This window comes from Nematolebias whitei, chromosome 20 (genome assembly GCF_014905685.2).
Source record: "Nematolebias whitei isolate Nwh7 chromosome 20, NemWhi1, whole genome shotgun sequence".
Lineage (NCBI taxonomy): Eukaryota > Metazoa > Chordata > Actinopteri > Cyprinodontiformes > Rivulidae > Nematolebias > Nematolebias whitei.
Window position 1 is genome coordinate 408,085 of NC_056517.1, and position 13,980 is coordinate 422,064.

General features: G+C 41.9%; 1 protein-coding gene across 1 annotated transcript in view; it reads left to right on the plus strand.

The window, feature by feature from the left end:
* Positions 1 to 13,590, plus strand: part of phex (phosphate regulating endopeptidase homolog, X-linked) — a 29,527-nt gene extending 15,937 nt beyond the window's left edge. The window contains exons 10-22 of the mRNA XM_037694323.1: positions 1,328 to 1,421; positions 2,202 to 2,330; positions 2,588 to 2,689; positions 3,983 to 4,060; positions 4,384 to 4,487; positions 4,553 to 4,611; positions 4,754 to 4,808; positions 6,963 to 7,030; positions 7,130 to 7,260; positions 8,589 to 8,654; positions 8,844 to 8,948; positions 13,208 to 13,284; positions 13,362 to 13,590. Coding sequence (XP_037550251.1) covers positions 1,328 to 1,421; positions 2,202 to 2,330; positions 2,588 to 2,689; positions 3,983 to 4,060; positions 4,384 to 4,487; positions 4,553 to 4,611; positions 4,754 to 4,808; positions 6,963 to 7,030; positions 7,130 to 7,260; positions 8,589 to 8,654; positions 8,844 to 8,948; positions 13,208 to 13,284; positions 13,362 to 13,464 — 1,171 coding nt within the window. The 3' untranslated portion in view covers positions 13,465 to 13,590. The remainder of the gene's footprint in view (positions 1 to 1,327; positions 1,422 to 2,201; positions 2,331 to 2,587; positions 2,690 to 3,982; positions 4,061 to 4,383; positions 4,488 to 4,552; positions 4,612 to 4,753; positions 4,809 to 6,962; positions 7,031 to 7,129; positions 7,261 to 8,588; positions 8,655 to 8,843; positions 8,949 to 13,207; positions 13,285 to 13,361) is intronic.
* Positions 13,591 to 13,980: the final 390 nt, after the last annotated feature.

The window sequence follows — 13,980 nt, forward strand, 5'->3', positions numbered from 1 at the left end:
CATCCATCCAACCATCCATCCATCCATCCATCCATCCATCCTTCCTTCCATCCATCCATCCATCCATCCATTCATCCATCCAACCATCCAACCATCCATCCATTCATTCATTCATCCATCCATCCTACCATCCATCCATTCATCCATCCATCCATCCATCCATCCATCCATCCATCCATCTATCCATCCATCCATCCATCCATTCCATCCATCAAACAATCATCTTCTGCTTGTTCTGAAGTCGGGTCGCGGGGGCAGCAGCTTGACCAGGGAGGTCCAGACATCTCTCTCCACAGCCTCTTCCAGCTCTTCTGGGAGGACTCCAAGATATTCCCAGGTCAACCGAGACACACAGTTTCTCCAGCGTGTCCAGCGTTTTCTCCAGTATCTCCCCCGAGTCGGACATGCTCAAAGCACCTCCCTAGGGAGGCGCCCAGGGAGCATCCTTACCAGATGGCCTAAACACCTCAACTGGCTCCTTTCCATGTGGTTACTTTAACCATCACATCAATCAGTAATGATAGTGTCTAAAGAGAATGTTAACACTGTTGTCCTTTCGACCTGGCTTGTAAGAAACTAGACTTGTAGCTTATTTTTGTCTTGACAGACTAGCTGTGAGGAAAAGAGGCAAAATGAGCAATTAAAATGAACGTGCATCTAATTCTGGAATAAATGCGTTCACAGTTGTGTCTTGGGATGTGCAACCACTGAAGCACAATGTTCCACACGCCGGTTGTTGTTACTCTTGATATACTGCACCCAGAACATTTCTCATTTCTTTCCAAGTAATAATTAGTTCAGCGACATATTTTTTCATTTGGCAGTGACCCAGGGATTGAAAACGTCCCTTTACGTACAGTATGTCATACATCCTGAATAAAAGATATGTAGATACTGACATATCATGACATCACTCAGAGAGAAAGAGAAATAAAAACATTTCACGGTAGACATAAAAAAGACGCTAGTAGTATTGATGTGCATACTTTTACTGAGCTATCGACATGTGCTTTGTTTTCTCATGACAAAAAAACAAGACTTATCTCAGGTTTTGTTAATTCAGCAATATTTAGAAGATGTATGACTTTTATTAATCATGATACATTCATTTTTTTTATCATTTCAGTAATATATAATTCTTTGAGTTTTTTGAAGTTATTGCTATCTAAAATGTTCTAATTTGTTCTAAAGTGGTCTTAAAAGCTAACAGTGCACGTGTAAACCCACACAGACACGCTGTGGAGCCTGCTTGAGTGCTCTGTTCTTCAGACATGCTTTATTCTGTATAATGACATCACATTTAATGGATGTCTCCGTGTCTCTTTAGGACAGTAGCTAACTACGTCCAATGGAGGAGCGTCTTTTCCAGGATCACCACTTTGAGCCGTCGATTCCTCTACAGATACCTGGACTATGCTCGGGTTGGTCCCTCCAGCATCTACTAACATGTGTGGCAGACTAACAGCGAGGAAGAGTTACCTTCTGATGAAAACCGCTTCACGTTATTTGATTATTCACTGTTTGAATGGAAGACGACTTGAACCTTTTTTAATTTAGTACATTTTGAAGTTCTGGGAGAAAACAACTTTTATGTTCATAAGAATTAGATTTGAAATAAATTCCCACGTTTAATATTATTCTACATTTGGCATTATTTGTTTATTGAAGCTTCAGTGTAAATGCAGTGTAAGTCGCTGCAGTCACAGACCACACCAACAGGCGGCTCTGTTCAACTTATGATTTGATATTGTGGAACATGTTTACCCCTAAACATAATGCACTAGACACATTAAGATCGGTCTTTTTTTACATTATTTGAATCACACACATAAGTTTATTATAAATTACAATTGATTATTAATAAATGGTAGAACTGTCACATAGTAATTTAAGCATTTTTCAAGATTTACATTAATGTTGGGCTACAATACTGGCTTTTTGTTGCATACTTAATTTCACAGTTGTCTTTTGTAATTTAGTAAAAGTTCAGTTTCAGTATAAAACATTTAAATTATAAAAATATCTGTCTTTATTACAAATAACTTTCCCATTATGACTTGAATTTCCTGATTTGGACTCATAAATAAACTTACGCTGATCTCTCACACTCTGAAAAACTTTCATTAGCTCTAATAATCTGTGTGTATGTGTATAAAACTACTTCACTACGTTTGTGTCTGTGAATCCTGCTCACCCATCAGATCACCACTGGGACCACCTCTCTGACCCCTCGCTGGGACAAGTGTGTCAACTACGTTGAGAACTCCCTAGCTTACGCCACCGGGCGCCTTTTTGTCAACACCCACTTCCAGGAGGACAAGAAACATATGGTGCGCATGATTTTTATATAACTTGGTCTTAAATATTGAAATAATCTGTTTGATGTTTGTACGTAGATAACAAATATATGCTAAAAAGACATTTCGCCACCTTTAGACGGAGCACACAGCTTTTATATTTTAATGTGTGAGTCACACACAACACTTTAAAAACAGTCTCCAGCTGTATAGCTTTTTCCCTCATATATATATATTTGTGTTTTATTTAATAATTTGTGTTATGTATAAAATTTAAATTTACATTTTAGATGGAAGAGCTGATTGATGGTGTTCGATGGGCATTTACTGACATGTTGAAGAAAGAGAATGATTGGATGGACCAAGAAACTAAAAAGAGAGCCATTGAGAAGGTAACTTTATTAAAAGTGTTTGTGGGACAGGGTTGGATCATAACCATAATTTGACATAAGCAGCAGAGAAGCCTGATGTTTGAGACAGTGACGTTTTAATGTTTACAGTACTTAAATAAAAAAGTCTAGTTCTCTCTGCATCTTTGTGTTTTGTAGCCAGATTTCAGCACTTTTGGCCACGAGGCACAGCCTTAAAAACAAGCTCCAAACATTCACCAGAGAACCACTCAGTCATTTGAGTTTTGTCATTTTACTTTTTCTTTTGGCTCCTTTCACCAGTTTTGACTGGAACAAATAACAAAGCTTAATTGTCAGTAACTTAGACTAGGACATTATACAAGATGATAGTCTGAACATTATAATAATATGAATGTTATGCTTAAATTTAAATTGACTGTATGTGAGGAGCACTTTTACTGATTTGTTTGCTCATAAATTATTTCAAGATTTTGTGCTCTTGGTACGTTTTCTCAAACCTCCCCTTTTTCTAATAAAAGTATTAATTAAAGTTTTCTTAGTTTCACTGTATTTTTAATGTATGTAGTGTTAAACTACTTACTTATTCATAAGCCTTAGCAAACAAACCAGTCGTGACTTTATGACAAATATTTTACATGCTTTAATGACCTTATAACAAAACTATTATATTCTGGTAAATCAGATCTTTTGTGAGTTTGTGGAAATTGTGTGAGCAATCAATATCTTACCTGCTGTTGAAAGTTCTTTGGTTGGACCTAGTTTGGAGAAATAAAGTTCAATTCTAACTTGATGGATTAGCTCGTCATAGCAAGTTATGCCAACATCATATCATGAACTTTTTACACCATGGTTATACCCAAGGGTGCACAGGAGGTGCTGCTGCTGTGGCTGCTATTAACATTTGTAAGAACATGTTCTTGTCTAAATAACTGTTTAAGACAAAACGGATGGAAGGAAGATTTATAAATTAATCTTTGAAAGGGTTGATGATTTAGTTGTTTTAAGATGACAATAATGCACTTGAGTCTTGCTCAAACTAGCCATGAGCTCATCAGTCCAAATAGTTATGTTTCAGTAAAATATTGCTCACAGCCTCACTTCAGAGGTGTCACGTCCAACGTCTGGGAAGCTCAAACGTTGTTTGGCTCTTTTCTGTCACCGCTCTTTTACCTGTGAACAGGTTTGAAAGGAAGGATTTAGCACACTCTTAGCGTTTATTGCATTTTGTATATTACAATGATCATGACTATAAAAATGTGCTTTTTTATTTATTTATTGTCTTTTAAGTTTTTGTTTATCTTTGTTACACTAAAGGCTCATGCAGTCCTGGCTAAGGTTGGATATCCAGAGTTTATTTTGAACGATACGTACCTCTGTGAAGATCTACAGCAGGTTTGTACACAAATGGAAGGTGGCTGATCGTTCTAGCCAAGTAAAATAGTGTACTTTTCTTTTTTTTAAATTATTTTTATGTTGTTCTTTTGATTTATGTGTTTTAAAACCCAGATGGAGACAACAAATTACCACTTACAAAGATAAACACAATAATCATTATCTGACATTTCAGATCTGTTAGTAAAATGTGGTTAAAACATTGTTTCTGCACTTGGTCACAGAAAAAAAAACTCTTAAGAGGAAGTAAATGAACCAGTGCTATGATGTGGTAACTTTGACGGGAAAATAAAGTTTTGTGTCTTCCTTTGTGTGTCTTTTAGCTAGAGTTCAATGAAAAGGATTACTACGGTAATGTGATGCAGACACTGACCTTCATCGCCCAGGCTGACATCTCGTGGCTGCGAAAGAGCGTCCCACGATCAGAGTGAGGGACTAAAGGCTGCAGGACTCTTGTGTTTTACAGTCCAACTAATTTTATTTCATTTTCAGGTGGTTTACAAACCCAACAACCGTGAACGCCTTCTACAGTTCCTCAACAAATCAAATCAGTAAGATATGGTTACTGTCTGAATTGTTTACTGAGGTAGATTTATGTTCCGTTTTTAGGGTTTTTCAAAGTAAAAGTAAAATTATCTTAAAATAGAAAAAAGAGAGAAAGATAATTTAAAAAGTCACTTTTTCTCTTTGTAGGATTCCCTGCTGGAGAGCTCCAGAAACCTTTCTTCTGGGGTAGAGAGTATCCAAGGTGAGATAGAATAAATATGACACGCTCTACTTGTAAAGCCTTTTTTGTACTTTCTCAGTAAAAGTAATTCCTGAAATTTCCTGACACAAGTCACAGAAGCTCAACTTGGCCAGAGGGCAGACTTTTGTGCTCCACAGAACCTGAAACCACAGCAGGGAAGAAATAAAAACCTTCCCAATATTAAAATGGTTTGAATCACTTTTACATAGGTTTGAAGTAAAAGTCTTGTGCGTGTTAAATGTTTTGGATGAAAGATGAAACGTTTCAACAAAAGAAATGCTCATTCAACCTTTATGTGTACAGGTCAATCCCGTTGAGCCTCGGGGACTCATTTACAAGAGAGAGCTGATTTTAACAAAGAGTGATGACGACACTAGACAACAAAGATGACAATACACAATCACAAAAGGAAGCATGCAAACTGAGAAGAACAAGTGAACGAAAATTGTGTTAAAAATGAAATTAAAAAAACAGCTAGGTTGTAAGGCTATGTAGAAAACTAAAACCAGGAACATGTCTGCGTTGCTTGTTCTCAGGAACTGAACAGATGTTTGAAGCCACTTAGAGAGGTCAAAGGTCGAGAGCTTCAGATGTTTTTACAAGATATTCCAGGAAACAGGAGCGGAGTAGGAGAAGGTCCTTTTGTCTAGTTCAGTCCTTAGTGAGGGAACACTGCAGGTAATGATGTCCTGAGAGCGCACTCTGTAGCTGCACTCACACAGAGACATGTAGGAGGAGATGTATGAAGGCAGCAGACCAGGAAGTGATTTAAAGATGAAAATGTACCAGTGGGAGAGTCTGTGTGAAGTTAATGGTGACCAGTTAACCAGTGAATACTGGGTGCAGTGGTGGGTACGGTAGTTACAGCCAGTTATGAATCTTAGCGCACTATGATAGACAGGATCCAACATCTGCAGCATCCAACATCTGCAGCATCCAACATCTGCAGGGTTCTTGTAGGAGCGTTCATGTAAATAATGTCACCGTAATCAATGGAGGGAAGGAAAGTCACAGATACAAGGTGTTTCCTAGCATTCAGGGTTAGACAGGATCTGTTTCTGAAAAAGAAACCCAGTTTAACTTTCAGTTTCTTTACCAAGTTTTCCACGTGAAGCTTAAAAGAGAGATGTGAGTCGACCAAGATACCCAAATATTTATAGGAATCAAGAAACTAAACAGGTGCATCGTTCAAGGATAAAATTAAAGGTAAAACTGCTGGGACCGACTTCCTGTTTGAAAACAGCATCCCTTCGGTTTTGTCAGCGTTTAGGACAAGTTTGAGGTGGAACAAATCTGACTATGATGTTGAAAGCAGATTGCAAAATCTGGAAAGCTTTAGCAACTGTTTTAGCTCAACAATTAACAATTGTGTCGTCAGCATATGAATTTAAGGATGTATCAGGGATGCTCTGACCTACATTAGCTATGTAGATTGTAAAGAGGGTGGGTCCTAAGACTGATCCTTGTGGTACACCATTGTTGACTGTTAAATGACTGGAGGAAATACTATTATGTTGGACACATAGCTTTATAAAATTTAGTTTCACCTTAGTGTTGTGTAATGTATTAACATATTTTATGTATCACACTTACAGATGATATAGTTCTTAATGTTTTGCATATTAGAAGAATGTAACAAATATATATATATAGTCTGATATAGCTAGTTTTTGTAACCCTCTAAAAGCTATAAGTAAAAGTTATCATTTCTAAAGTGTTCAATGAAATTAATTTGTAAATATTTCTTATTGCATAATACCACTGATACCACACAATAATATATATCAGTAAATTTGTGACTGTACTGAACCTAACCTAACCTAAGCATCTCCAGCTGGTAACATGTTAATAATATTAACAGAGAAAATATTTAAATGCTTTATTTTGTCTTTTAGCATAAAGCTCTAAGCCTGGCATGATAAAATTAAAATATACCAAATATGAAAAAAGTGTTTGCTTTTTTTGTTTAGTGGCTTCTTTGTAACTGTCATCTAGTTTGTTTGCTGGGAATATAATCACTTTCAAATATATTTTAAAGTCTAAATCTATTTTCTTTTGTTGGATTAATTTCCCCATCATTTTTTATCTTTGTTTCCACAACAAGTTTTTCTACTGTTTGTGACTAATTCCTCTTTTTATTGTTTTGCTTCACAGATCTTTAAGTTATGGTGCCATTGGGGTGATAGTTGGGCATGAGTTAACTCACGGCTTTGACAATAACGGTAAAAGCTAATAGACAACGATCACTTCCAAAAAAAGTCTCTACAATGTAATATAATTCACTGGTTCAATTCATTTGGTTTCATTGCTGCTTATAACAGGTCGCAAATATGACAAAAATGGTAATCTGGACCAGTGGTGGAGTATGTCATCAGTGGCGGCCTTCACTGAGAAGACTCAGTGTATGATTGATCAGTACAACGACTACTACTGGGAGGAATCTGGCCTGAATGTGAGAAAATACAATGTTTGATATTTGTCATTTTACTTACAGCACTGTGAAAAAAGTACTTGCCCCCTTCAAGATTTCTTCTTCATTTATTTATCTTTGTCCCACAAAATGCTTCACATCAAAACAACTTACCAAAAAAAAAATCAATAAATAAAAAAAAAAAATAAAAAAAAAAAATATATATATATATATATATATATGTGTGTGTGTGTGTGTGTGTCGCCTTTCATCCGCAGGACTTCATCAGTCTGAGGAGTCACAAACAAACTGTTTTCCCTACTAAGCAGTACACTGCTAGTGGAACCAGTTTGCTGGTGATAAGATGGTTTTTGCGGGCCGTCCTCTCCCTTGTTGACTCCTCACAGGCAGCCACAGCCAAAGTGGGAAAACAGTTTGTTTGTGACTCCTCAGATTGATGAAGCCCTTCGGATGGAGGGTGAAACATCTCTCAACAAAAAAAAGAAACTGTCCAGATGACCTGACTGAACATTGTTGGATTTTTTTTTTACCAGGATTATTGAGCATGAACCTTGACATATTTTTATAAGGTTTGTGCCTCAAAACACCAGACGTAAAACTAATGCTGGTCTGGGGCTGCTTTGCATTTTTAGGACCTGCATGATGTCATAATTGATGGAACCATAAATTCAGCTTCAAATCCCAGGTGGGGGCCTTTCTGAGTGGAGTGTGCATGTTCTCTCCGTGCATTCGTGAATTTTCTCCAGGTACTCCAGTTTCCTCCCACAGACAAAAAACCTGTATGTTAGACTGACTGGGAACTCTAAATTGTCCCTAGGTGTGAGTGAGAGAGTGAATGCTTGTTTGTCTCGTTTGTCTCCATGTGTCCCTGTGATGGACTGGAGACCTGTCCAGGGTGTACCCCGCCCCTCGCACAATGTTTGCTGGACATGGGCACCAGTGACCCCAGAGACCTGAAAAGGAAGAAACGGATGTGATGTTCAACTCACTAACAACCCCTGTGACCCAGAAAGGAATAAGTGGGTAACGATAATGAATGAATGAATGGATAGAAGAAAAAAAAAAGCCTTTTTGCAAATTATTACAAACACTTGACTGCAGTTGATTCCACCAATGGTGGCACAACCAGTAATTAAGCATTTTGTATTAACTCGGATTATCTTTGGTAATTTGAAACATGGAAGTGTGACCAAAAATGACAAAAAATTAAGAAATCAGTAAGGCGGCAAACATTTTTTTCACAGCACTGTAATGGTAATGAGCACAGAAAAATGTATGTCTGAATATTAATAAGATGTTAGAAGCTCGCAGTTCAGTCTGATGTGACACGTGAATGATTTGTGCCGTAGGTGCGCGGTAAGAGAACACTAGCAGAAAACATAGCAGACAACGGGGGAATAAGAGAAGCATTCAGGGTACGTGATTCAAGAGAATAATCATCTAAAGAGCTGCCTAATGGACCTCTCTAGGAGCATACATGTTGACCTATTGTATTTTAAACAAAGACAGCTGTGATTAGGTACACCCACTTAAGTATGATTCACCTCTACCCATCCCATTAGGAAGTCAAGGTGAGAAATGTTTCTTTTTATATTTGAGCGTAGGCTTACAGGCGGTGGGTGGATGAGAGCAGAGGAGGTGTGGAGGAGCCTCTGCTGCCAGGAGTGGAGTTGAGCAACAATCAACTGTTTTTCCTGAGCTACGCACATGTAAGGATACACATACGTACTTTCTGAACTGTACTGTCACAGCCAAGGTGCAATTTTTCTCAAATGTTTCATGTTTTTAGCACAGTGGCTCAAATGAATACACAGTCAATACAGTGTATTGATCTCTGAAATAAAAACAGTTCACAGTAAGTACTGAAAGAAGCTTGTTAGAAAATTAAATGGAGTAAGTTTGTATTCATGCACTTTAATTATACAGGTGAGTCACATTGAGGCGCAACTGATTCATTTGCAAGAGAAACCTGCAGTGCAAAAATAAAACAAAGCATTCAATAAAGGAGTCAGTTGAGGTGGATGCCTCCCTTAAGAGGTGTTTCGGGCATATCCCACTAGGAAAGGACCCCGGGGCAAACCCAGAACTCAGTGGAAGGCTTGTGTGTCTGGCTTGGGAACACCTCAGGGTCCCCCAGGAGGAGCTGGAGAGTCTCTCTGGGGAGAAAGATGTCTGGGTTTCTCTCCTAAATCTGGTGCCTCGTGACCTAGTAGAAGGTGGAGACAATGAATAAAATTAATAAAATAATCAATAAACCGCCAAGCATGGCAAACAAAAATACAATGTAGCACATGAATTATGACGTGTTCAAGAGTGTGAACATTGTTATTTTGTATGTGCACAAAGGATGTCCTGTATAAAAAGTCAGTAAGTGATCATACTTGTGCCATAATAGGCAGAAAATCATCTAAGCAAGCGTGTTCATCTAGACGTCTGTCTGTTGAAATGTTAAAGCTCATGGACTGTTTAATAGATTTTAAATAAACTATCAGAAGGTAATCAACAGAAGTACATTTGGAGCCATTGCATTTTAAGATGGCCACCACAGCTAATCTACTGTAGCAAACAGAGAAAATGTGTGTCACGCTCAGCGGCCCCGCTACCCCCCATCTGTTCAAGCCTCTGCTCCTCATACCACAGCCCCTGTTTTTAGATCATTCACGTTTTTTTCTGCTTTAGTTTTGGTTCCCCTCTCATTCATTCAGCTCCTGTCACCCTGCGCCATGCCCCCTCCACCATCTACCGCAATCTACGTTCATGAGCAACACCTGTTCAGTTCACTATTTAAGCTCCCTGTTTCTCCTCAGTCGGAGCCAAATAATTATATGTTCTTCCCGTAGATATCCAGCGTTCCCTCTTAGTATCACAGTTTTCAACTATAGCTTTGCCCACGACCTCTCATTCTCACCTTTGCCCCCGGACTGGATTCCTCGCCTATATCTGACCGTATCGATGACTACTTTTCCTCCTTGACCACGATTTTTGGATTCCCCTTTTGGTTCTTCTGCCTGGCTGCATTCCTCTCTGGTTTTGACCCTTGCCTGCCCCTGGATAAAATTCTGCTGCCTAAACTCCTCAGCTTCACAGCTCGCCCATCCAGCCTCACTACCTGTTCGTGCTCACACTGCACGCTGCTGCTCTGTGCGCCCTTGCGCATGTTACCGGCTCCTGAGATTCAGACCGGTACCGGGACCCACCTGGCCCACATCTCAGACTGGTTCCAGAGACAGAAGGTTAGTGGCTTTATTCTTGTTTATTCTGTTCTGCTTACAGCCACTAATCTGTCTGTCTCCCCCAGAGCGGTCCGGTACCAGTACCAGAACCAGAACCTCCTGCCAGACGCCGCCAGTTTTAAAAAATAAACTTTTAAACCTTTTTCTGAGTCTGTGCTTGTCCGATCCACCCCAATTTGTGACAGAATTATCTGGCCAAAATATGGATCCAGCACAGAATCGGAGGTGGTGTTCTGGTAAGTTGGAGAACCAATTTATGGGCACCCGCCTGGCAATAAAGCCGGGCGGTTTCCCTCAGGCTCAGCCTGTCCTCTTGGGTGAGGCGGAGAAAAAAGAAGCCCAGCGTTGGGCTCTCCGCCTCATGAAAAGGCCCAAGTTCCCGTTCCCCTTTTGTGATCAGGAGGACGAGTCGGACGAAGACGAGGATTTGTGGTTTCCTCCCTGCCAGGTCCCTCGCTCTCAGAAGAGCCGTAGGTGCACAATGCGCCAGTCCTCCCGATGTCCCGCCCCTCCGCCCTCAGAGCCCTTGCCCCAAACGTTTTCCTCCCTGCCAAGTCCCTCGCCCTCAGAAGAGCCATAGTCGCACAATGCGCCGGTCCTCCCGATGTCCCGCCCCTCCGCCCTCAGAGCCCTTGCCCCAAACGTTTCCAGCTGTCCCACAGAGTCCCAGACCAGCTGCAGTGGTCCCACAGAGTCCCAGACCAGCTGCCGTGGTCCCACAGAGTCCCAGACCAGCTGCCCCGGTCCCACAGAGTCCCAGACCAGCTGCAGTGGTCCCAGAGAGTCCCAGACCAGCTGGAGTGGTCCCACGGAGTCCCAGACCAGCTGCCCCGGTCCCACAGAGTCCCAGACCAGCTTCCCCAGCAGCTCCCCAGGCCTCCACATTGCCTGCCCCAGCAGCTCCCCCAGGCCTCCACGTCGCCTGCCCCAGCAGCTCCCCAGGCCTCCAAGTTGGCTGCAGCACCCCTACAGGCCTCCATGTCTGTCCCTCAGACCCCCTTGCCAGGTCCACAGTCCTCCATGTTGGTGGCAGCACCCTTCCATCTCTCAAAGTCTCCAGAGGGGCTGGCGCTCTCCAAGTCTCCAGAGGGGCCGGAGCGCTCAAAGTTTCCAGAGGGGGTGGCGCTCTCCACTACCGCAGAAGATTTGCCCTCCACGTCGGCCGCAGAAGCCCCACGGCCCTCCGCGTCGGCCGAGACTGCCTCCGGGACCCCCACATCGGCCGAGAGTGCCTCCAGGACCCCCACGTCGGACAAGATTGCCTCCAGAACCCCCATGTCGACTGCAGGAGCTTCCAGGACTCCCATGTTGGCTGAGATTGCCTCCAGGACCCCCATGTCGGCTGCAATGGTTCCCAGGACCCCAATTGTCGGCTGCACGGCCCCTAGGACCCCCATGTTGGTTGCAGTCTCCAAGACATCCATGTGGGCTGCAGCTCTGATCCTCCTGCCTGGTGCGGCACTGGTCCTGGTCTTGTCTTTGGTCTGGGCCCAGCAAGGCTTACACGGCCATCTGACCTGGACTTTGCCACTTTTTGGACAGTGGCCAGGCTGTCCACGAGTTTTGGGGCATCTCTGGAGGTCCCTTTGGACCTCCAACCTGCCTTTTTGCCCACCTCCAGTGCCCCCTCCACCCGCCCGGTCCTTGTTAGTTCTTTTTCTTTGGTGGTCCGTCAGGATGCCGGACCTTAAAGGGGGGCTATGTCACGCTCAGCGGCCCCCGCTGCCCCCCCATCTGTTCAAGCCTCTTCTCCTCATACCACAGCCCCTGTTTTTAGATCATTCACGTTTTTTTCTGCTTTAGTTTTGGTTCCCCTCTCATTCATTCAGCTCCTGTCACCCTGTGCCATGCCCCCTCCACCATCTACCGCAATCTACCTTCATGAGCAACACCTGTTCAGTTCACTATTTAAGCTCCCTGTTTCTCCTCAGTCGGTGCCAAATAATTATATGTTCTTCCCGTAGATATCCAGCGTTCCCTCTTAGTATCACAGTTTTCGACCATAGCTTTGCCCACGACCTCTCATTCTCACCTTTGCCCCCGAACTGGATTCCTCGCCTATATCTGACCATATTGTCGACTACTTTTCCTCCTTGACCACGATTTTTGGATTCCCCTTTTGGTTCTTCTGCCTGGCTGCATTCCTCTCTGGTTTTGACCCTTGCCTGCCCCTGGATAAAATTCTGCTGCTTAAACTCCTCAGCTTCACAGCTCGCCCATCCAGCCTCACTACCTGTTCGTGCTCACGCTGCGCGCTGCTGCTCTGTGCGCCCTTGCGCATGTTACCAGCTCCTGAGATTCAGACCAGTACCGGGACCCACCTGGCCCACATCTCAGACTGGTTCCAGAGACAAAAGATTAGTGGCTTTATTCTTGTTTACGCTGTTCTGCTTACAGCCACTAATCTGTCTGTCTCCCCCAGAGCGGTCCGGTACCAGTACCAGAACCAGAACCTCCTGCCAGACGCCGCCGGTTTTTAAAAATAAACTTTTAAACCTTTTTCTGAGTCTGTGCTTGTCCGATCCACCCCAATTTGTGACAATGTGGCTCTAACTTGAGCAGTTTGACAGATATTGAACTCATATGTGGTGTTCTGTCTGAGAGTCATCCTGGGCACATGCTTTGAGGAAGCAGATTGCTCATATTTGTTTAAAACTGTGGCATGAAAAGTGGTGGACAATATGAATTCCTTTAAGGAATGCTGTTTTTTTTTATTTTATGTCTGTATCATGCAGGTTAGATGTAATTCCTATAGACCAGAAGCAGCCAGAGAGCAGATTCAGAATGGAGCTCACAGTCCACCAAAATACAGGTGATGATTCACACAGTGCACACACAACCACTCATAAATCATTCCCTCCAGTCTGATTTAATCTTATTGTCATGCAGAGTCATTGGAGCCATGAGTAACTACAAGGAGTTCCAGAAAGCGTTCAACTGTCCCGAGTCATCAGTGATGAACCGAGGAGCCCAGTCCTGCCGGGTGTGGTGATCTCTGACCACACTTTGACACAAAAACTCTGACCATAGGGCTTGACAACATTACCAAGACTGTTCCCACGGTGAAGGAAAACTAAAGGCATGGGTTGTTCTCTTTGAAACTCACTGAAGTATGTGTAACACGTGGACGTTTGCATGAGAGCAGTTTTAATACGATTACAGTTTTCAAAGGGTTTACTACATTCTTAGTTTTATTATGAAGCTCTGAACTGACTCCATGTGTAAAAGACCAAAGTTTAAAGATGTAAACATAAAAACTTTTGAGAGCTGAGTGCAAACTTGTTACTGAAACACATGTTTATTAAGTTAAAATAACTCAGAGCCTTTGAAATGTATCTGTTACTGTAAATATACAAAGACTGTAAGTTTTTTTTATCATTAAGCAGAAATATTTCTGATATAACTAGAAAAAATAAATCATCAGGTCACTGCATATGATTCTGAACACTGTAAACGAAAAGTCACTTTGTTTATTTTTGTCTACTAAATATATACACACACACACATA